The sequence below is a fragment of the Eriocheir sinensis genome, chromosome 28 (assembly GCF_024679095.1).
Source record: "Eriocheir sinensis breed Jianghai 21 chromosome 28, ASM2467909v1, whole genome shotgun sequence".
Taxonomy (NCBI): domain Eukaryota; kingdom Metazoa; phylum Arthropoda; class Malacostraca; order Decapoda; family Varunidae; genus Eriocheir; species Eriocheir sinensis.
The window spans coordinates 13342383-13361441 of record NC_066536.1 but is presented as its reverse complement, the minus strand read 5'-3'; the positions used below and the strand labels follow the sequence as shown (position 1 = coordinate 13361441).

The window sequence follows — 19059 nt, the reverse complement described above, 5'->3', positions numbered from 1 at the left end:
CTCCCAAATGCATGAATAAGTGAGATGAGTTAAATTATAATAAATGTACTTCCCTTGGTGTGTGTGTGTGTGTGTGTGTGTGTGTGGACGATCGAAGAGGTGAGTCAACCAGGTATTCTGAAGACAAAGAAAACCAGCGAGCCTCATCTTGTAGTTTTTATTCCGAATACTCTACAAAAATACTGCTTTCGTTACTTGAATACTGGCAAGACTTGGACGCCTCCCGCGGACACACACACGCACCTCCCGGCACACAATTTTTCCCTCCTTTTTTTCCCCTTTCAAATTAAAGCTGACCTGACTTTGCGGTGCAGAAACCCAAGGCGCGTGAGGGCCTGCCGAGTCTTGCGTGAATATGAAATGCCTGACCTCGGCGTGCAGACCATCAGCCACACCGAGTCGGCAACACCACGTATACCACCGCCCCGCCCACCTATCCCCACACAATGATTGGTATAGGCAGACGCTTCCACCCCTCACATCAACTGTTTTCAAAGGCCGAAGTGGAAGTCAGTTGGGTCCTCATGTGTGTTTCTTGTTTTTTAGGTTCATGGTACAAAAGGGTCAAACTACCAAACACTTCAGGGATTTAATTCACACCCACAAGACCCATTTTCTTAAGACATTTTAGGGCTGACACGCCCACAAGACCATATTCTAAAACATTCCGGGGCTTTCACACTCAAAAAGCCCAGATTCTAAACCATTTCGGGGCTAACACACCCACACACACATTTGATAAGGCTTTCATAGAGGTTGTGTTAGTTAGTTGTGTAGCTTACTTTTATGATCCTATGGTAGTTGTAGTTTTTGACAAGGCTTTCGCACCATGAACGTGAAAAAACACTCATGAAAACCTAACTAATCTCCTCTGAGGCCTTTGTGAGAGCCGAAAGCGTCTGAGGATACGAACCGAAAACTTATCTGTAGGGGGACCAAACGTACTTACAGAATAACTAGATTTGCCATATTGCATTATTTTCCATCATTTCATATAGGGCCAACCTTTTCTGAATCACCCCAACCCCCGAAGACCCTGTAGCTACACCCCTCCCTTCTCCTTTGTTGTTTACTTGCAACAATAAACTATCAATCAATCAATCACCAGTGCGTCCAAACATGACCAATTCTAACATACACTGCACACCAACACTAGCCAGGGTTCATATAGGGGCCACCTTTTCTGACCCCTCCAACCCCCGAAGACTCCCGTAACTACACCAATGCGTCCAAACATGACCAATTCTACCACCACACCGCACACCAACACTAGCCTAGGTTCATATAGGGGCCACCTTTTCTGAGCCTTCCAACCCCCGAAGACCCCCGTAACTACACCAATGCGTCCAAACATGACCAATTCTACCACCACACTGCACACCAAAACTATATAGCCTAGGAGCACTTACTACAGTTCGCCATGATGGGTTATTAAGCTCCCCATTCCAGTACCAAAGACTTCGAAAACTCCTTGTATGTATATGTTTTGTTTTCATATATTTAAGTTGAGAAATGTGAGAAAACTATACTGGGGAAAGTTGGAAAGTTTCGTTTAGTCGGCGCAACATCTGTGGTCATATGCCGGAGAGAGACAAGGGGAAGGAATTATACGAGAACCCCCGATTAATACCTGGTACCCATTCACTGCTGGGTGGACAGGGGAAATCTCGTGTTTGTGTATCTGATAGTGAGTAGAAAACCTCACCATTATAGAGCGAATAGGATTGTCTGGTTTGGTTTTGGTTCGGGCGGGTACAAAGTCAAGGTGTTGGAGCCAATTTCACAGTCCAACACAGTAACTATTTAATCTTCTACACTACGCAATGGTTAGGTTTTCGACGCAACACAACAGATACATTAAGACTTCCCGTATGGTTCCTCAAATTTATTAGCTTAATATATAAACGCAAAACAGTACACAAGGAATTTTCGAAGTCTTTGGTATTGGTTTGGAGGCTTACTGACCCATCAAGGCGAACTGTGCAAGTGTCCCTCAGTAAGTCTATAACGCGTGGGATGAGTCACACACAAACAGCACCGGGGGCCGCTTATTGACAGACTCGTTAGTTAAGACATCACTCCAACCTTCACACACTTCCAAACACACACGAACACACTCTGACGTCCTTCAGCCACACAACCAACGAGAGCAGTAAGGATCTATACATTCTTAACGTATTTAGCTTCACCTCAGTTCCCCTGTCTGTAAAACCTCTAGTCAGGAAGTTGTACCAGATTTCCATGGACTGTTTTGTTATGCTAGTGATAGTTTTAAATGGCTTCTGCATCTTGAGTGGGAAAAACAGCCATGAAAACCCTGATACTCTTCTCTGTGGCCTTGGGAAATGGTGGTAATGGAAGCTTGATATGTTTAAGTATATGGAGCCAGAATATGCTAGTGATAATTTTAAATGGTTTCTGCATCTTGAGTGGGAAAAACAGCCATGAAAACCCTGATACTCTTCTCTGTGGCCTTGGGAAATGGTGGTAATGGAAGCTTGATATGTTTAAGTATATGGAGCCAGAATATGCTAGTGATAGTTTTAAATGGCTTCTGCATCTTGAGTGGGAAAAACAGCCATGAAAACCCTGACACTCTTCTCTGTGGTCTTGGGAAATGGTGGTAATGGGAACTTGATGTGTTTAAGTATATGGACCCAAAATATGCTAGTGATAGTTTTACACGGCTTCTGCATCTTGAGTGGAAAAAACATCCATGAAAACCCAGGTACTCTTCTTTGTGGCCTTGAGAAATAGTGGTAATGGGAGCTTGATATGTTTAAGAATATGGACCCAGAATGGCCACTTACTTGAATCCTACCACAACACCGCGCATACAAAAGAATAATTAAGGAGCCAATGTTCGCCTTTTGCTGGTGGGTGGCTGAAGGACCTACGTTAGTAAGACCTGATTGTGGCATCACTAGTTTGAGTCAATGCTGGGATCAGTGTTCTTTGATCCTAGTATACACTTCAAAGAACGTATGTTACCACGACCACTACTACTAATTCTGCTACTACACACAGGTTAGTAGATCACACTCTGGTTAGCAACACAACACTACAAAATAATGTCATGAGGGCAAGCTAATGAATGGAAACACAATGATCAAAGTTAATACGACCCCCAAAATCTGAGTTTCAAAGTGCAATATACTCATATCAATTAACTAACTCATTTGATGCCCCTGAATATAGATAAGGCTAATACTGAGATTTTATATAAAGAGTCAATTTTATGCATAGCAACACTACAAAAATTATGGGTCACTCACAGAGAACAGATATCAATGGGCAAACAAGTTCTGATGTGTCTTAAGAGGAGGAACACCAACTGAGATTTCATGAAGTAGATCAAGCCTGGTACTCATGACAGGTATTGATTGAGTGAGTGAGTGCCTCATAATTCAGCTTCACACACACACACACACACACACACACACTTACTCTTACATTCGTGCCAGGAAGGTGATGGGAGGTGCAGGATTGATGGCCACACTGCCACAATGCCTCTCCCCCTCACCAAGCACTTGACACTGATGCTAACATGCTAATAACACCTCCTGAGACACCGACACCCCCCAATGGCATGCCTGTGTGCAGTGTTCATGCTGAATGTCACTCACTCCCTTCTGTGTGGTAAACATCGTAACATTCAATACCAAAAATAGTGTTACACATACCAAGACATTCACATCACAAGTTACTTAAGGAAATGTGATTTGTAGTTTTGTCCTCAGATAGGACTGGCTATGTAATGCATCATTTTAGAATAAAACATACACACATATCAAACAGAAGCTTATCATTTTCAGTTAAAGCAATTCATTAGCACACTTGTCATTAGGCACTAGGGACGGAAGAGAACTCTCAGCTGAAGGGTGCCAACTGTACATACTTGTGAAGGTCTTCTGCCAAGGCTAAGGCAAGGTTAAGGTATGGGTAAGGCATGGCAAAGACATAATTAAGGCAAGGCTAAAGAATGGTTGAATAAATTTTGTCCCAAGAAAAATAGCAAATGAGAAAGTCAACTCCCTAACTTGGCCTTGATTTTTTTTACTTGCTCGACTTTACCACAAGAACATACAGTGATACATTCTAAAACCATGCACTTTAAGGTATACCCAAGCACTTGTACGAGATTCTAGTGTTACTGAATACAATATACATCATGTAAAGCATAGAAATGGTGGCTTGTAGCTCATTCTTTACCTCCATGTTGAAATACTTTGTGAATTTGGTTTACTGGTGGCTGTAATATCAACTCAAAACCCACCTAAGAACAGTCATGCACTTACTAGACATGCCTGTAAGTGATAAGTAATAATAAACACCTAAAATCAGTCATGCACTTATTAGACATGCCTGTAAATAATAAGTAATAATAAACACTTAGTATCTCTTGTTAAGTGGCCAGGGCTACTTGGCAGATCAAAAGTTACTAGGAAAACTGACACTGAATGCATAAAAAAATTGACTGACATCTTAACACGTATCAAACACTCCACAGTTGGTCTATAAACACAACACATATGCTTGCCCTCATGCATTAAGGCCCTACATCCAAAAAACACACACACACACACACACCTTAAGTCTTGTCCACTATGCCATTTCAAGTGATGTCCGTGATCAGCCTCGTGGTCTGTGTCAAAACAGATACTAATGCCCTTTTCCATACTATCAGCGGGACTTACATACTTGACCTACGTACTCTCAAGAAAGCAGCAGAACACAAGTATAGTACAAGCCGTATAAAAGACACCCACTATGAACACTATACAAACATGCTTGGAGCACTTTCGTAATAGTGAAAACACAACATCAGTCTCATAAGGCAGATTACGCTTGCGGTGAGATGCTTCAGCTACCAGATACCTGCTAAACTGTTCACACTAGCTTTGCATACGCACCCTTCCCCCTTCCCAATTATGACTGTACCATTAGCCAGTCCACACACAAGGTACACCCCACCCCCACAACCAAGGCTGCGTAAGTCGTGGGTGTTGGGAAAGGTCCTCCTATTGGTGGTTGTTGGGCTGGTGTGGCTGGAGTCAACTGGTGATCTTTATGTGAACAGAGTACAATAATGCCCATCTTTCTGCAGGTTAAAATGTGTTCTTCAAGCTAATGAGTGACACACTAGCTAAATTTCACATCAACATAGTAGATGTGATGTTTTCATTCACAATATGCAAGATCATGCAATAAAACACAATGACCAAACAAATCAGATTTTCAGAGAATGCAACACAATCTCAGCAGTAATTCCTTTAGAGATTCAAAGACCAAGTGTAACAGAACTCACATAGGAAAAAAAAAATGTTAAGCTTGCCCTGTACACCAACATAAGAGCTCGTCCCTCAGAGCTGACCCTCCCCACACTACAACACTATATACCTACAAGTGGACTTAAAGTAATTAACACCAGATAATGACTAATACTGGAGCTCCATTAATGGACTTCAGATCTCTCCAGCCCCCTATTTGTATGTTGGTCTGGACCACTGTCCTGTTTCCTTAAAAAGAGATTTGCAGCTGCAGGTCTACAGTGAAAGTTACCTTATGACAATAGATGACACACACAGCTCCAGGCTCATACTAAAAAGCCTTACTTAAATCTGTACAGGTAACATCTTTGGTGTAAAAGCAGGTAATGGCTATGAAGATGAATGCACATTCACTGTCCTTTTCCTTTCTTTCTTTCTTTCTTTTTCAAATCATAAAGAAAGAGGAAGTGAAGCTGAATCCATCTTTGCATCCTAGTTCATATAATTAGTTTCTGCTGGTCAATACATTGACCAGTACAATTCTGTGTTTCGGTTTCTTAAGGCTAAAGTGTGCACAGCCAATGAACACCAAGCACTGAGCCTCCAGACACACCAATAGCAATATGTGTTGAGGAGACACAACTGTGGCAGAGTTACCAAAGTTGAGGTATCCGTGTACAAAACCAGATCTCGGCTGTAGTTATATTTCAGCTGACCTAAGCTGGGGCTTTGATAGTGTTTTCATTGGCCTTGCATCCATTAACACAATATCATATGGCAGTACAGTAAGTTGTGCATCAATGAACTCTCCACAAGACACTCTGTGGGACAGTTGTGCAAGATAGGTTTATAAATCTATCACTTCATATTCACATGACAATTTCTTTTTAAGAAAAATCCTTAAGAGTATCTACACATATAAAAACTACAAAAATATATGATTGGGAGTTTTCTGAACAGAAGTTCAAAAGTCACCATCATCAGCGAAGACATCAGCTGCTCTGGAAGGTTTGCAAAGTAGAGACTTATAAGTTGCATAAATGAGTATGAACTGAAGACAAGATCCCTTCTAGCTACCACTGAGGCCTCCAGGCAAGAATATGCAGTGCATGTCTTGTTGATCTGAGCACTGGGACACTAGCATTTCTCCTCCAATATTCATAAAAGGTCGTCATGCAGCTTATGAAGAGAACTGTGTGCTGAGTCTTAAAACAAACTAGTTCTGCTGCATCCAAAGTAATTCTAAAGTGATGATTATTGACAGACCTTTTTTATTCATAAAATTACTAATTAAGTGCACTTCACTTTTCAAAACATGAATATTTTTACTCAGACCCTGTCTTATACTGTGGAAAGCACTTATGATTGTCAAGTGATGGGGTAACCATCTTAATGGTGAAAACACAGCAGTTCTCAGATACAAAACCCTCATAAACAAGTATTTACTAAATTAAAACTTTAAGCACCCTAGATTTTTGGTTATTAATGTCCTGAAAGCACTGAAAACCAAATCTTGGCTTGATACAAAATATCTTGAAAACTTTAGCTGTCACCAAATAACAAATACCATAACTATTAGTCAAGGATACAGTAACAGAGATCACTAAGAGCCGAGTACACACCGACACCACTTCTAACAGGTAAGAATGGCACTGTGTTGCTGCTTGATGAACTAAATGGTTATCCTCATCTAGGTAGAGGAACTTATCTTTTGTTCTTGTAGTAAAGTCACTGAGACAAAGGGATTAGCCTCTGAATAAGACTACATATCTCTCTATGTGACTGTGTCATGGAGGGGTATATCAACAGGGATGAAATCTGTGATATTGCAGGTTTATATTAAGGACTCGCTCCCTCGGTAACTTGTTGTTTGGAGCGCCTGTCAGAATGGCCACGCGATTTCACTGACTCCACACTCTGCCTTTGTGGGAAACAGGGTCACTTATGGTAATAATTTGGCTGACAAGGAAAAGGTGTCTGAGTGTACTTGACTCTTAGATGAAAAGATTCAAATAAGACCATCCAGTGAATCAATGCCCATTGTGATTCATGCTGAAGAAGAAACCACCACCACCACCACCACCCATCCTGTGGTCCAGGTTACACCCAAACCAGCCGGTGATCTGCGTCAGTGAGGGTTCTTGTGATGCGGGTGCGGAGTGGAAGGGAAGAGAAACGTTGGTCACTGGGGTTGCATGGGGGGTCAGCCACCACCATGAGGCTGTTGGGAGATGTGCACGGCGGGTGAGACAGCGGCAGGCCAGGGACGGGTCATGTCTGTCTGCTGCTTCATGATTAAGTGCTGTGCTAGTTAGAAATTATGCTTGCAGAAAAGTTAAACCCTTTGTCCCTGTTGACAGTTAATTAAACTGTCAAGGAAGTTAGTCATGTAAATTTTTTTGTTTCCTTGCATTGCTGTTCCAAAAACCAAGACCATAAAATATCACATATTTACTACACTAAGTAATATTGTGGCCACAGTCCTTGAAAAACAATTCTTAAAGTGAGTAGTAGCTAAAATGTTCAAGTGGTCCATCCTGGCTTAATTAGTAGTAGTATTAGAGGTCCCTTGGGTGAGTAGTTGTGAAGGTGTAAGTAATGACATGCTTATTCTACTTATTCACCAGCTTGAGTAATCACCCCAAAGCTGATACCAGTAATATATTTTCCCATCTTTATGCCTGTGTTGCTTTTGTGTGTGTGTGGATACAACAAACACCTTTCCCAGCTGTGACTTTAAAAACCTTTGAGATACGGTAAAAGGTAAGGTTAGGGACATACACTATAGCTGCGTGGCCGTGGTGCTTATCTCCATTGCATTGGGGTAAGCTGCATTTTTATCCGTACATATGGTTTTGTTTTTGGTTGATCCCTGTGTGAACTAATGGCAAAAGCAACACATACACAACAAAGGTGCAGAGAAAACATCCTTACGTGTCTGGTTCATCAAATGACTCCAGACTCCCATCTTTCGAGGCCAGCACCACCAAGTATTAGTAAGAGCTGTGACCATAGGTAGGTGGGAGGTGCAGTGAGAGGTGTGCCTACTGACTGTCCATGTAAGGGAAATAAAATAAGAATAATGTTACTATTAAAAGAGTAGTGCAGTCATCCCTTGCTTTTTGCAGATGGTCCATGCAAAGATAGAAATAAAAAAAGTAAAAATAAATGAATAAATCTGATGAATCGCAAAGAATTAAGTGAGCAGGTGGCAAAAATTTTGTTATACATGGATGAAAGTACAAGTAGCTACTACCAGAAATGATGTCTTCTGGGGTGCTGGAGATGCCACAAGTAGGGGGCCTTGAGTACCTCCTGTGTTATCCATGTGTACTACTGTTTAAAATGTGCTGCTCTGCTCTTTCCTCTTATCTGGTTGAAAATGAGTATGATCAATAAATACGCTGTGGGCTATTATAAGGTGCATGGGGCCTCAGGAAGGGGGCAGCACACTTTCAGATTTTGTACTTTCATTGGGGTTTCAGAAACATAATCCCTGCAAAAACTGAGGGATGACTACATACCTGACGACCCGTGTGTGGCAAAGAGAATACAAATAGGGCTGATGTGAGACCTACACCACCTTACATCTACCTACCTTCCATGTACTGTTAATAGAGCCAACTTACCTCAACGGCTGTGGGTTACCATTCACAATAGACGTCTGGGGTTGTAGCGTGTCCTCTCTTGTCTTGCCGGTGCCGATCCTAGGGACGGGAGAAGCGGCTGTGCTTGCGGAGTCGAGGTTTTGACTCCCGGTCGGACTAGCATCGGTTTCACTCAGTGTCAAGCCATTTTTCTCTCCTCCCTCCCTGCTAACTAGTAGGCTGAGGGTGGTGGGTCGTGTTTTCCTCTGGACCTCACTGCTCTGTGGGCCTGTGAGGGCTATGGAGGTCTTGGTGGCTGGTTCAGTGTCTGCCGAGGAGCCTGAGGGCGTGCTGGCTGTGCTCTCAACCTTAGTGCTCCTGCTGCTGCTGCCTCTGTTCTTCCCACCAGATGCTGAAGAGCTGGATTTCTTTGGTTCCAAGTTAAGCTTCAAAACACCTGGCAAAGAAATCTGAATATCAGCAATTACTGTAGACAACCAATGGCATGATAGTCACATTATCCTCCACGTTCACATCCCCCACAACTGTCCTCCCGATACCTTATACTTACCTACTAAAATTACTCAATGATTGTGGGCTTCATGTCATGCTAAAAGGAACCTAGTAAGCACATAAAGGTTGGCAGCATCTGTTGCCGGAGTGACTTACTGTCGCTCCTGATGAGGGACTTGAGGGAAGTGAGGAGCTCCCTGGCACGGGAGGCAAGGAAGTCGGTGGTGTGGGAACGCGTTTTTTCACTCCCTGATGAGGCTCCTGCCGCTGCTGGGTTGTCTTGGCACGCTGATGCAGCAGACACCACACAGTGGGTGCTGGCAGCCCGGCTCACTCTGGAGGGTAGGAAAGATGAGTCTCAAGATCATGTAATCTAACTCTCTCAAGACTGGATCATCAAGACTCATTTGGAACTAAATTTGATCTGTCATTAGGCTTCTCTCTATTTAACTCACAACAAATATTGCATCCAAGTGACTCGGCACAAAAAGTCTGCAGCCCAAATTCCCTTTTTGACATTTATTCCATCTTTCTAACTTCACTGCAGTCAATCTGTCAGCAACTTGGTCAGCCATTCTATCATTCAGTCATGTAATCAATCACTAGATCATTTAGTCAAGAAGCCAGTCATTAAGTCGTAGTTTCCAAGACCATTCAACAACATTAAGTAAGGAGTCATTAAAATATTCGAACAAAAAACAACAACAATAGTCGTAACTCCTAGCCATGGCCATACTTGCGGGAGTGGTGGTTGTTGTTGTGCGTCGGCAAAGCCCAGACACTCCCAGCCTTCCTCATGGCCTCCGCAGTGCTCTTGTTCCCGTGAGCAGGACGTGACGACACAGCTTCTGGTGGAGGAGTGCTGGATCGTCCTAGCCTGTACGGAGGGTCATCGTCAGCCTCCGCAGGGATGGTGGAGGAGGTCTTGATGGTGGCGGTGCTGGTGGTGGAGTGGAGGGAGGAGGCAGGGCTGGTGGTGGGGCTGCTGGGGTTGTGGTTGAGGTGGCTGGCGCTGTTGAGGGTTGTGTTGACGGTGTGCAGGAAGTCCACCAGCTGCCGCGTTGCTGCCTCGTACGTGTGGCGGCTCTGTTCGGCCTGGAGCAGTGATGGGTGGTCAGTGGAGGTCTGTCATCACTAGGTTATGAGCTACGGGCATGGTGTTATGACCTCATTGCCCAGTGCTGTACCCTGTCTAGGTTCATTGTATAGCTTTAAAAAAATGAACATGGTTTAAATTATTCTGAGGTCTGTGTGTATGTATGTGTAATAACTTAATTGTAATCATGGTAAGCTTGGCCCAGGCAACACACTGACAGTACTTTCTCAATAGAGAAATGTAACCTTCTTCATGTAACTAACACTTAAGGTGTCTCATCAAAGTAATATTCTATAACTTCAGTTTTCAATCTGAGTAAAGGCAAACCTTTTGTATCTTTAAGAGCTGACATGTTTAGGCTGTATGGTCTCTTGTAGTCTCTACATCCTTGTGTATCCTTGCATGACACAATGACCCAATAACTTGATGACTATTTTTTTTCTTACAGTTAAGGAAGGTCAACCTAGGGAAGGAAGAAAAGTGTGCAACAGTGTATCTCTCAGTACAGCCCAACCCTGGAGACATGATCCACTTACCTGGCCTGATAATCGCACTGAAGCCATGTTCCGGGAGGTGCGCAAGCGTGGTAAAGTATAACAAACATGACAACTGTGAGACAACATGCTTACTAAAGGTATGCACTTTTCAAGAAAACATGAGAAAATATTGCAGATTATTTAGAGCATCAAGCAAACAGTCTTAGAAGTCTTCAATGTTATCAATGAATGAATGATAAGCCAACAGCTGATGGTACCTTGTTCAGCTGTGCGGTGATCAGCTGGACTTGTTGCTGGAGCTGTGAGACCTGCGAGCTGTTGTCTGTTACTGGAGATTGTGGCTGACTGGCTCCTTGATGCCCCAGCCTGCTCTTTAGGCTGCGATTGTCCACCAGGAGACGCTGGCACTCCTGCAACAGTCCACAAACAAGAACCAATGAGTATATACACAAAGATGCACACAAGTACAAGAAGACTTCAAGGGGCCAGTTGACTTACATAAGACAGCTAATTATGACTAGATATTTGTCATCCACCTTCCCAGCAATATTAACATCTAACCTTCATTTAAACCTTTCACCCATATTTGTATTACCTACACAACTGTTTCATACATTGGATTCATCCATTACTCTTTTTAAAAAGTAATATGTACCTATTCCTTTCTTAGACCTGAATGTATCTACCTTGTGCTCATGCTGCAGACTCCAACATTTTTTAGTGTAAGTACTGTATCAACACCCCATTGCTAATACAATTAATTGATCTATATTATCAGGTCACCACACAGACTATGAAATGCTGCTCTAGCTGCTTCGATCTTTATTCATAAGGAGTCTCAGACCATGGATTGTTTTTATCATTCTCTGCACAGCTTCAAGACCTTATAACCCATGACGTTTTAAGATGCCCACTTTGAATCAAGGACACTCGCACGTCAAAAGCTGAAGCCAGTCTCCACCCCACCCACCATCCTAATCCTGAGCAGGTCCTCCTCAAGCCTCTGGATGGTGTCGTCCCTGTCACCCAATGCACGGCACAGCTGGTCCACTCGGTCCCCCAGCTGGCCACGCTCCACCAGCAAGGATTCCACCTGCTTCAGAAAATGAGGGCATATTCAGTTATTTCCCTTTATTCTTCATGATACTGAGACAGGCCAAGGGGAAAATAAACTGATAAAAAAGTCTGAAAAAAGTCTAAAAACATGAGATGAGATATGTTTGTGTGGAATAAACCTGAGCCCCAAAAAAAGCACCACCCATGTAAAGAGCTGACCCCTGAAACTTGGAAAAAGTGCGTAGAAGATGGAGCAACCAACCTGTGTCTCCTTCTCTGACCCATTGACCAGCAGGCGGTGACCATTGGGAGTCTTGTTGGGCTCGTCTGACTTCAACAACTTAACATCTGAAAAAAGAATACCCATTAAATCCTTGACTGCAGATTTCCTACAAGAAGACATCACCAAGATACAGGAATGGAACAAAAAGTGGCTGCTACAATTCACTGACGAAAAATATAAAGTCATGCACCTTGGGAAGGGATATCCAGCATACCAATACCACATGGAAAACACTCCACTATCCATCCACCAGTGAGGAAGAGAAAGACCTGGGAGTATATGTTACCAGGCTACCAGTGAAAGCCAAATCCATACCAATCGTAGCGGACGGGTTAAGGAATAACCTAAATATAGAATTGGGGTTCCATATACAACCAAATATAAAGTTGGGGTCCTACACACAACTAAATGAAAAGTTTGAGTCCCATCTTCTCATGGATAAAAGAGATGGGTATGTAGTGTAGGATATCTTGCATATTTGGCATTTGAACAGTTGGCTGATTACAAGCACTTACCAGACAGTTTCACAAGCTTCCTGCCATCGCTTGTGATGATGGAGCCCAACTTGTGCCAGTCCTTGAGGGAGAAGCTGCCGCCCTGCTCTTCGCATAACTGGTGAAGCTGCTCAAACGGCACAAACACTTCCTCGTCAAGCAGCTTCTCATACACACTGGCAGGGAGCGGTTTGGAATCTGACTTTTTCCTGTTGTTCTCCGTCTCCTGCTGCTCCTCGTTTGAGTCTAGGATTGGAGGGAGAGACTGGAGTTTTGACGTCAGACTCGGCGCTGACTTGGTGTCACCGTTCACACTCAAACTCAAACTGCCCAACCTTTCTCGGTAACTTTCTACGCCCATCACTGGGCTTGCACTTAAACTCAAAAATTCATCGTTCTTGAAGTAAAACTGCCCCTTTGGAGACGACACAACGACCGGTATGCTTGCACGTCTATAAGAGTCTGCTAGCGACTTAGCGTAGGAGCTTTTGAAACTTGAGGACGGGGAGGAGGTGAGGCTAGAGCTCCTCAGCCTTATGATCTCAGCAGATGCTTGAAAATCTCCGTCCTCCTCCCCATCAGTACCTCGTCTCACACTGCCTCCATTCATCGCCTTCTCCAGAGAGCGTTTTGCTGCCTCTATCCTGGATATTGGGAGGGCATCACCACTCCCACCGTCACCACCCCCACCCTCGGCCTCCTTCATGCCTCTCTGCTGGCGTGTGCTGCCGTCCATCCCGACAGCATCTTCCTTGTCATCCCTGCTGCTGAGTCTTGTGTTGGTGCTTAGCACTGGTGTCCTCTCAGGAGTAACACTAATCTCTTCCTGCAGGCAGTCTGTGTCCATCCTGCATCATGGGGCACTGCAATGCAAAGGGATGACTGATGAAGTATGCCAAACACCAAACACCATATATTTTCTAGTATAAGATACTTTAATGTAATAACAAGAATAAGAGTACCTAAAATAATAATAATGATGACAAGAGTAATAAAAACAATAATTATTACGATAATGAAAAACAAAAATCGTGTCACAATAAAACTCTGTGAATTTTGCTTGATGCAGCTATAATTACCTCAGTCCCTACCTTATAAACCACTCTTATCTTGTCACTCATGACTTCTGCTTACCTTAAAACCTCTTGAACCCTCCCAAAAAGCACCACACAGCCAAAAATAAACAAGAAAATAGCAATACGTGCAAACCTGCACGGTCCTGCTACTCACCACCTCTATAATAGGAAAAATGTTCACAATCTCTTTTTAAAAGAGGGCTTCGCCCCTGTTGAATGGTAAATGTGTAGATTAGCTCCGCTACTTCAAAATACCATGTATGAAAACACATTCCCTTTTACCATATGTAGGCGCATATGGTTAGAAACTAACCTAACCTAAGCAAACCTAAAATAACCAAACCTAACCGCTGGACCCCAGACTGCAGCTGCTGTCCTGACTGTCTCCTATGCATCAGCGATACTCACATGGTTGTTAGGTTAGGTTAGCTCCTAACCCTGTGTGGCTTCATATTATGGTCAAAGGGCATGTATTTTCACCCTTTAACCATAATATGAAGGTGTATATGATATTTTGAGGTGGCAAAGCTAAACTCTACATTTACTTACTGGCCACCTTATGATGACTAAGAGACAGGCGCATATATATCTAATCTCCAGCGAAGGGCAGCGAATTGGACTCCTGAACATTTACACATTTCATTGCGGATTTTCACACTTGGTTGGAAGTCTTTTTTTTTTTTTCAGGTTTAAAGCTTAATAAAACCAATCCTAACCCAGCACTCACCTTACCCACCACCTCCAGCCCTCACCTAATCCATCACCACCACCTCCAGTACTCACATTACTCACCACCTCCAGCCCTCACCTTACCCATCACCACCACTCACCTTACCCACCCCCCACCACCTCCAGCCCTCACCTTACCCACCACCACCACCACAGACAGATAAGAGATCACCTGCAACACTCACCTGACCCTCCACCACCACCACCACTTCCCTGTTGCCTCACCACTGGGCTGGACACATGACCTTTAACCTACACACCTTGATATTATTTATGGTGCCACACATGACCTTAATTAACTGGGCCTTCCTTGTGTCACCCGTAATGCCACACACACACACACACAGGTACGGAAACACAGGTAAACACACAGGTAACATCCTTGCACCTCAAATGGCCATTCTAAAGCTATAATCCTTCCACTAGTTGTATTTCCATGTCTTCCACTTCAATTTATCCACTCTAACACATGTACATACAAACACAGGTATGGAAATAAGGTAAATCCAGACAGGTAACTCGTCCTTGTACCTCAAAATTGGTCCTTCTAATTCCTCTAATCCTTCCACTAGTTATATTTCCACGGCTTCCACCTCACTTTATCCACTCCACCATCCACACACGTTTACGGAAACACAGGTAACCACTCACACAGGTACCTAACTAGTCCTTGTTTAATTACCTTTCGTTTTAAAACCTCAATGGTCCTTTTAATTCCACCAAACTGTATTTCCACGTCTTCCACTTCACTTTATCCACTCCACCATCCACAAAGACACATACAAACTAACATGGAAGCTTCTAAACACGTTCCTCCACCTCCCTTCCCTTCCTCCACACGTCTTCCACTTAACTTATGCACTCCACTATCCACATAGACACACACAACCTAACACGGAAGCCTCGTAACACCTTCCCTTCCTCCACACGTCTTCCACTTCACTGTATCCACTCCACCATCCACATACACACAAACTAACATGGAAGCTTCGTAACACCTCCTTCCCTTCCTCCACACGTCTTCCACTTCACTTAATCCACTCCACTATCCACATAAACACACACACAAACGTAACACCTTCCTCCTCCCTTCCCTTCCTCCACACCTTTGCCATCATTACCTCCCTCCACCTCCTCCTCCTCTTCCACCTCGTCTTCTTGTGGTCAGAGTTTCACCACCAGCAGGAATTACGCCACAGCCCTTCACTCCCGGCCCCTGTGTGCTCTGTGGACCTGGGGAGGGACACACAGGTAACACAGGTACACGCACAGGTAACAGGTAAACAGTCAAGCTCACCTGTGTGGGAGGAAAACAACAACAAAGAAGCCCATTGGTGGAGGTCCAGAGGGGAGACCATGATGGATTTTTGGGGAGGGTTTATTTTTTATTTATTTATTGGGTGTTTTTGTGTGTTTGTGTTGGTGTTTGTGGCTCTGTGTGTTGTTATTGTGTTCTTTTGTTATCCAGGTACTATATTAAAGCATCACAGTGGCAACAGAGAAGGTTTTTAATGGTGAAAAGACCGTTACATGTTGCCAGTCTCCATATATTTACTTTTTTTTATTACTGTTTATGGGTTAGTAATGACCTTTATGTGGTTCAGTATGCTCTTATTATATTCCTCTTCCATAGAAACATTACTTTAAAACATCACAATGGCAACTATAGAGGAGATTAGCGGAGGAGAGAGAATCATGTCTGTCTCCAATTACTCTGTTTTTCTCTTATTTCTTAGTATGTCATGATGTAACGTGGCTGATAATATCCTTATTTTATTCTCTTCTTCGTCCTATATCACAGAAGACCATAGACATAACGAATGGCAGAATATGGAAGCTTTTATTGGTGTTGGAGGGGAGTCTGCCATATTTCCAGTCTCACAATTTATTCTTATTTTCTTTCTTTCATTAGTGAGTGTAAGGATGTAACGTAGCTAAGTATATATAATAACTATTCTGATCAAGCCTTACGTAATATAGAGGCTTCATAAACAGCAGATCATGATTGGTGGAGGGATTTCTATAGGTATTGTTCATGTGTTTCGTCATATAATGTTAATCCTTCTATTAAAACATTATCTATCTAGAAACACATAATTATAAGTTAGAAAAAAAGAAATCTGCATAATCGTCATAGCAGTCTAGCAATTTTATAGGCCTATTATCACGGTATTTGTATTATTTAGAAGCAAGCAAGAAAGAAAGACACTGATATTGAGGTTTTAGTTTTAGGTTACCTTTTAGTTCATGTATTGTAATGTACATAGAAGGTATAAAGAGGAAGTTAAATGTGAGACCTTGTTGAATAGTTACATACAGTTTGGTGTGATATACGCATTTATCAAGGTAACTATCATATCGAAGCAAGAAAACGCACTGATAGAGAAAGGTTTTGGTTGTCCGTTTTCATGTATAGTGATGTATTATAGACGGTAAGGAGGAAACCATATATAAGAAGTTGTTGAATAGCTGAGTCAAGTTTGGTCTGACGTTCATGCATTCCTCAGGTTACCTCTGCATGACTAATTATCCTCAGTCAATTAGCGCATCCAAGAACCGTGATTGCCTGCATGCCTTCTTCCCTCCTTTGTCCTGGTTTGCCTTAATTAGCCGTGCAAAGAAAGAAGAACGAGAGAAATGAAGATGTAGCTACTCAAAGTTTCTGATATGTGCCACCAGCATCCCAGAGTATACGAGACTTTCCATTTATATAAGTAACGCAAAAGCAGCCTAAACATTCTCTCTCACTTCATTATTCCAGTCGAGAAAACAGAGAAAATAATAATGATGATGATAACAATAACAGTCCCATTTTAACGAAGACGAAATAGCTCTTCCATAACACACACACACACACACACACACACACACACACACTATATTCACCAGCGACATCATAGCACATTACAACCAACATAAAGGATAAAAGAAAGACCAACACACTGAGCCTCCCACACACACCCACACACGCACTTTCCAACTCAACACTGCGAAGGAATAAGGATCGAACCGCCACACACCCACTCACTAACCTTGAACCAGAAGTGACAACAGGTAGCACTCAGGTAACACTGTCCACCTGCCGACACCTGAGACGCAAGACACACCGCCCTGCCCCGTGGACGCCCCCGCAGCGAGTGTGTTGGGGATCCAGGAGACACAAAAACCCTCACCAAGGTAAGCCACACCGGATGCCGCCCCGGAAATGGGAGGGTGAATGGAGGGAAGGGAAAGAGGGAGAGAGGGAGGGAGGGGATCAGGGGAAGAGGGAGAGAGAGGCAGAGAGGGCGGGGTGTAGCAAAGATCCATGAGGCATCCCACACGTTGTTATGGATCTTCTTTTGCTGTTATTTTGAGAGTCTGCTTTCTTTAGACGATGGTATAGTGAAAGTCATCTCTATTTCTACTTGCTTCCATTCACAGAATAAGAGAATAGACTAAGCTTCGCCTCTTGCAAGTGACCAACCACCCGGCTTCCCATTTTCTTTGTTACGGAGTCTGCGGTTTTCTCACGCGGGCTTGCGATGTGTTCTGGCGATGCTGTAGCGAAAGTTATGTCTACTTTTACTTAATTCCATGCGCAAAACAAAACACTAAGGCTTGTACTCGTAGTTAATTAGGTATCGGCGTCTCAGTTTGCCTGTTTGAATTGCCTCTCGTAAAAGTTGCTATGGGATTTTCATGGACGGTTTGTGATCCTAGTGATAGTTTTACCCGACCTCTGCACCATGAACGGGAAAACCACCCATGAAGACCGACTTAATCTTCTCCGTAACCTTGGAAAATAGTCATAATAGGAGTCCGATACGTTTAAGAAAATGGATCTAAACTTCGGCTGGTCTCTATGAACGGGAAAACCACCCATGAAGACCCACTTAATCTCCGTAACCTTGGAAAATAGTCATAATAGGAGTCCGATACGTTTAAGAAAATGGATCTAAACTTCAGCTGGTCTCTATGAAAAATCTAGCAACTCTCGCCTTCCCGTTTTCCTTGTTAAGTAGTCTGCGGTTTTCTCACGCTAGTTTGCGATGCTAAACGAGGATGTGTGGAGTTAGTATTTCCTCTTTCTTCTTCTCTTGGTTATCAGACACATATATGAGGTTAATAAGTGAGTTTCTTCTGCTTTTCTCGTATCAGATATCCTATGTTTGTATTTCACTTGAATTTCGAACAACTTACTAAGACGTTACAGATTAAATAAATTATTTTCCTTGTTTACGCACTCGTGTCGGCGATGACGTCATGATGTGTGACTCAGTTGCAGCAGTCTCCCACTTCATCTCTCTCTCTCTCTCTCTCTCTCTCTCTCTCTCTCTCTCTCTCTCTCTTAAAGCTAATAAGATGACAAATTCTCCTCCTCTTCAGTTTCCCCTTCCTCTCTCTCTCTCTCTCTCTCTCTCTCTCTCTCTCTGGTAAAGCTAATAAGATGACAAATTCTCTTCCTCTTCAGTTTCC

At 43.1% G+C, this 19059-nt stretch overlaps 1 protein-coding gene across 9 annotated transcripts; it reads right to left on the bottom strand.

Annotated features, from left to right (window-relative positions):
• Positions 1–142: 142 nt before the first annotated feature.
• Positions 143–17786, bottom strand: LOC127004574 (mucin-5AC-like). 9 transcript variants are annotated; one of them, XM_050872444.1, is made up of 10 exons: positions 17634–17764; positions 15723–15834; positions 12818–13659; positions 12282–12367; positions 11934–12059; positions 11221–11373; positions 10107–10465; positions 9527–9705; positions 8900–9314; positions 143–7491 (listed from the first exon to the last, which is right to left on the bottom strand). In XM_050872444.1, the coding sequence occupies exons 3-10, from the start codon at positions 13641–13643 to the stop codon at positions 7371–7373; spliced, it is 2265 nt and encodes a 754-aa protein (XP_050728401.1). In that variant the 5' UTR covers positions 13644–13659; positions 15723–15834; positions 17634–17764; the 3' UTR covers positions 143–7370. The 9 variants fall into 9 exon arrangements, with proteins under 9 accessions (XP_050728401.1, XP_050728402.1, XP_050728405.1 ...); XM_050872445.1 differs by lacking the exon at positions 15723–15834 and having other exon boundaries at positions 17634–17786; XM_050872448.1 differs by lacking the exons at positions 15723–15834; positions 17634–17764 and adding an exon at positions 15899–16033.
• Between the last annotated feature and the right edge of the window lie 1273 nt (positions 17787–19059).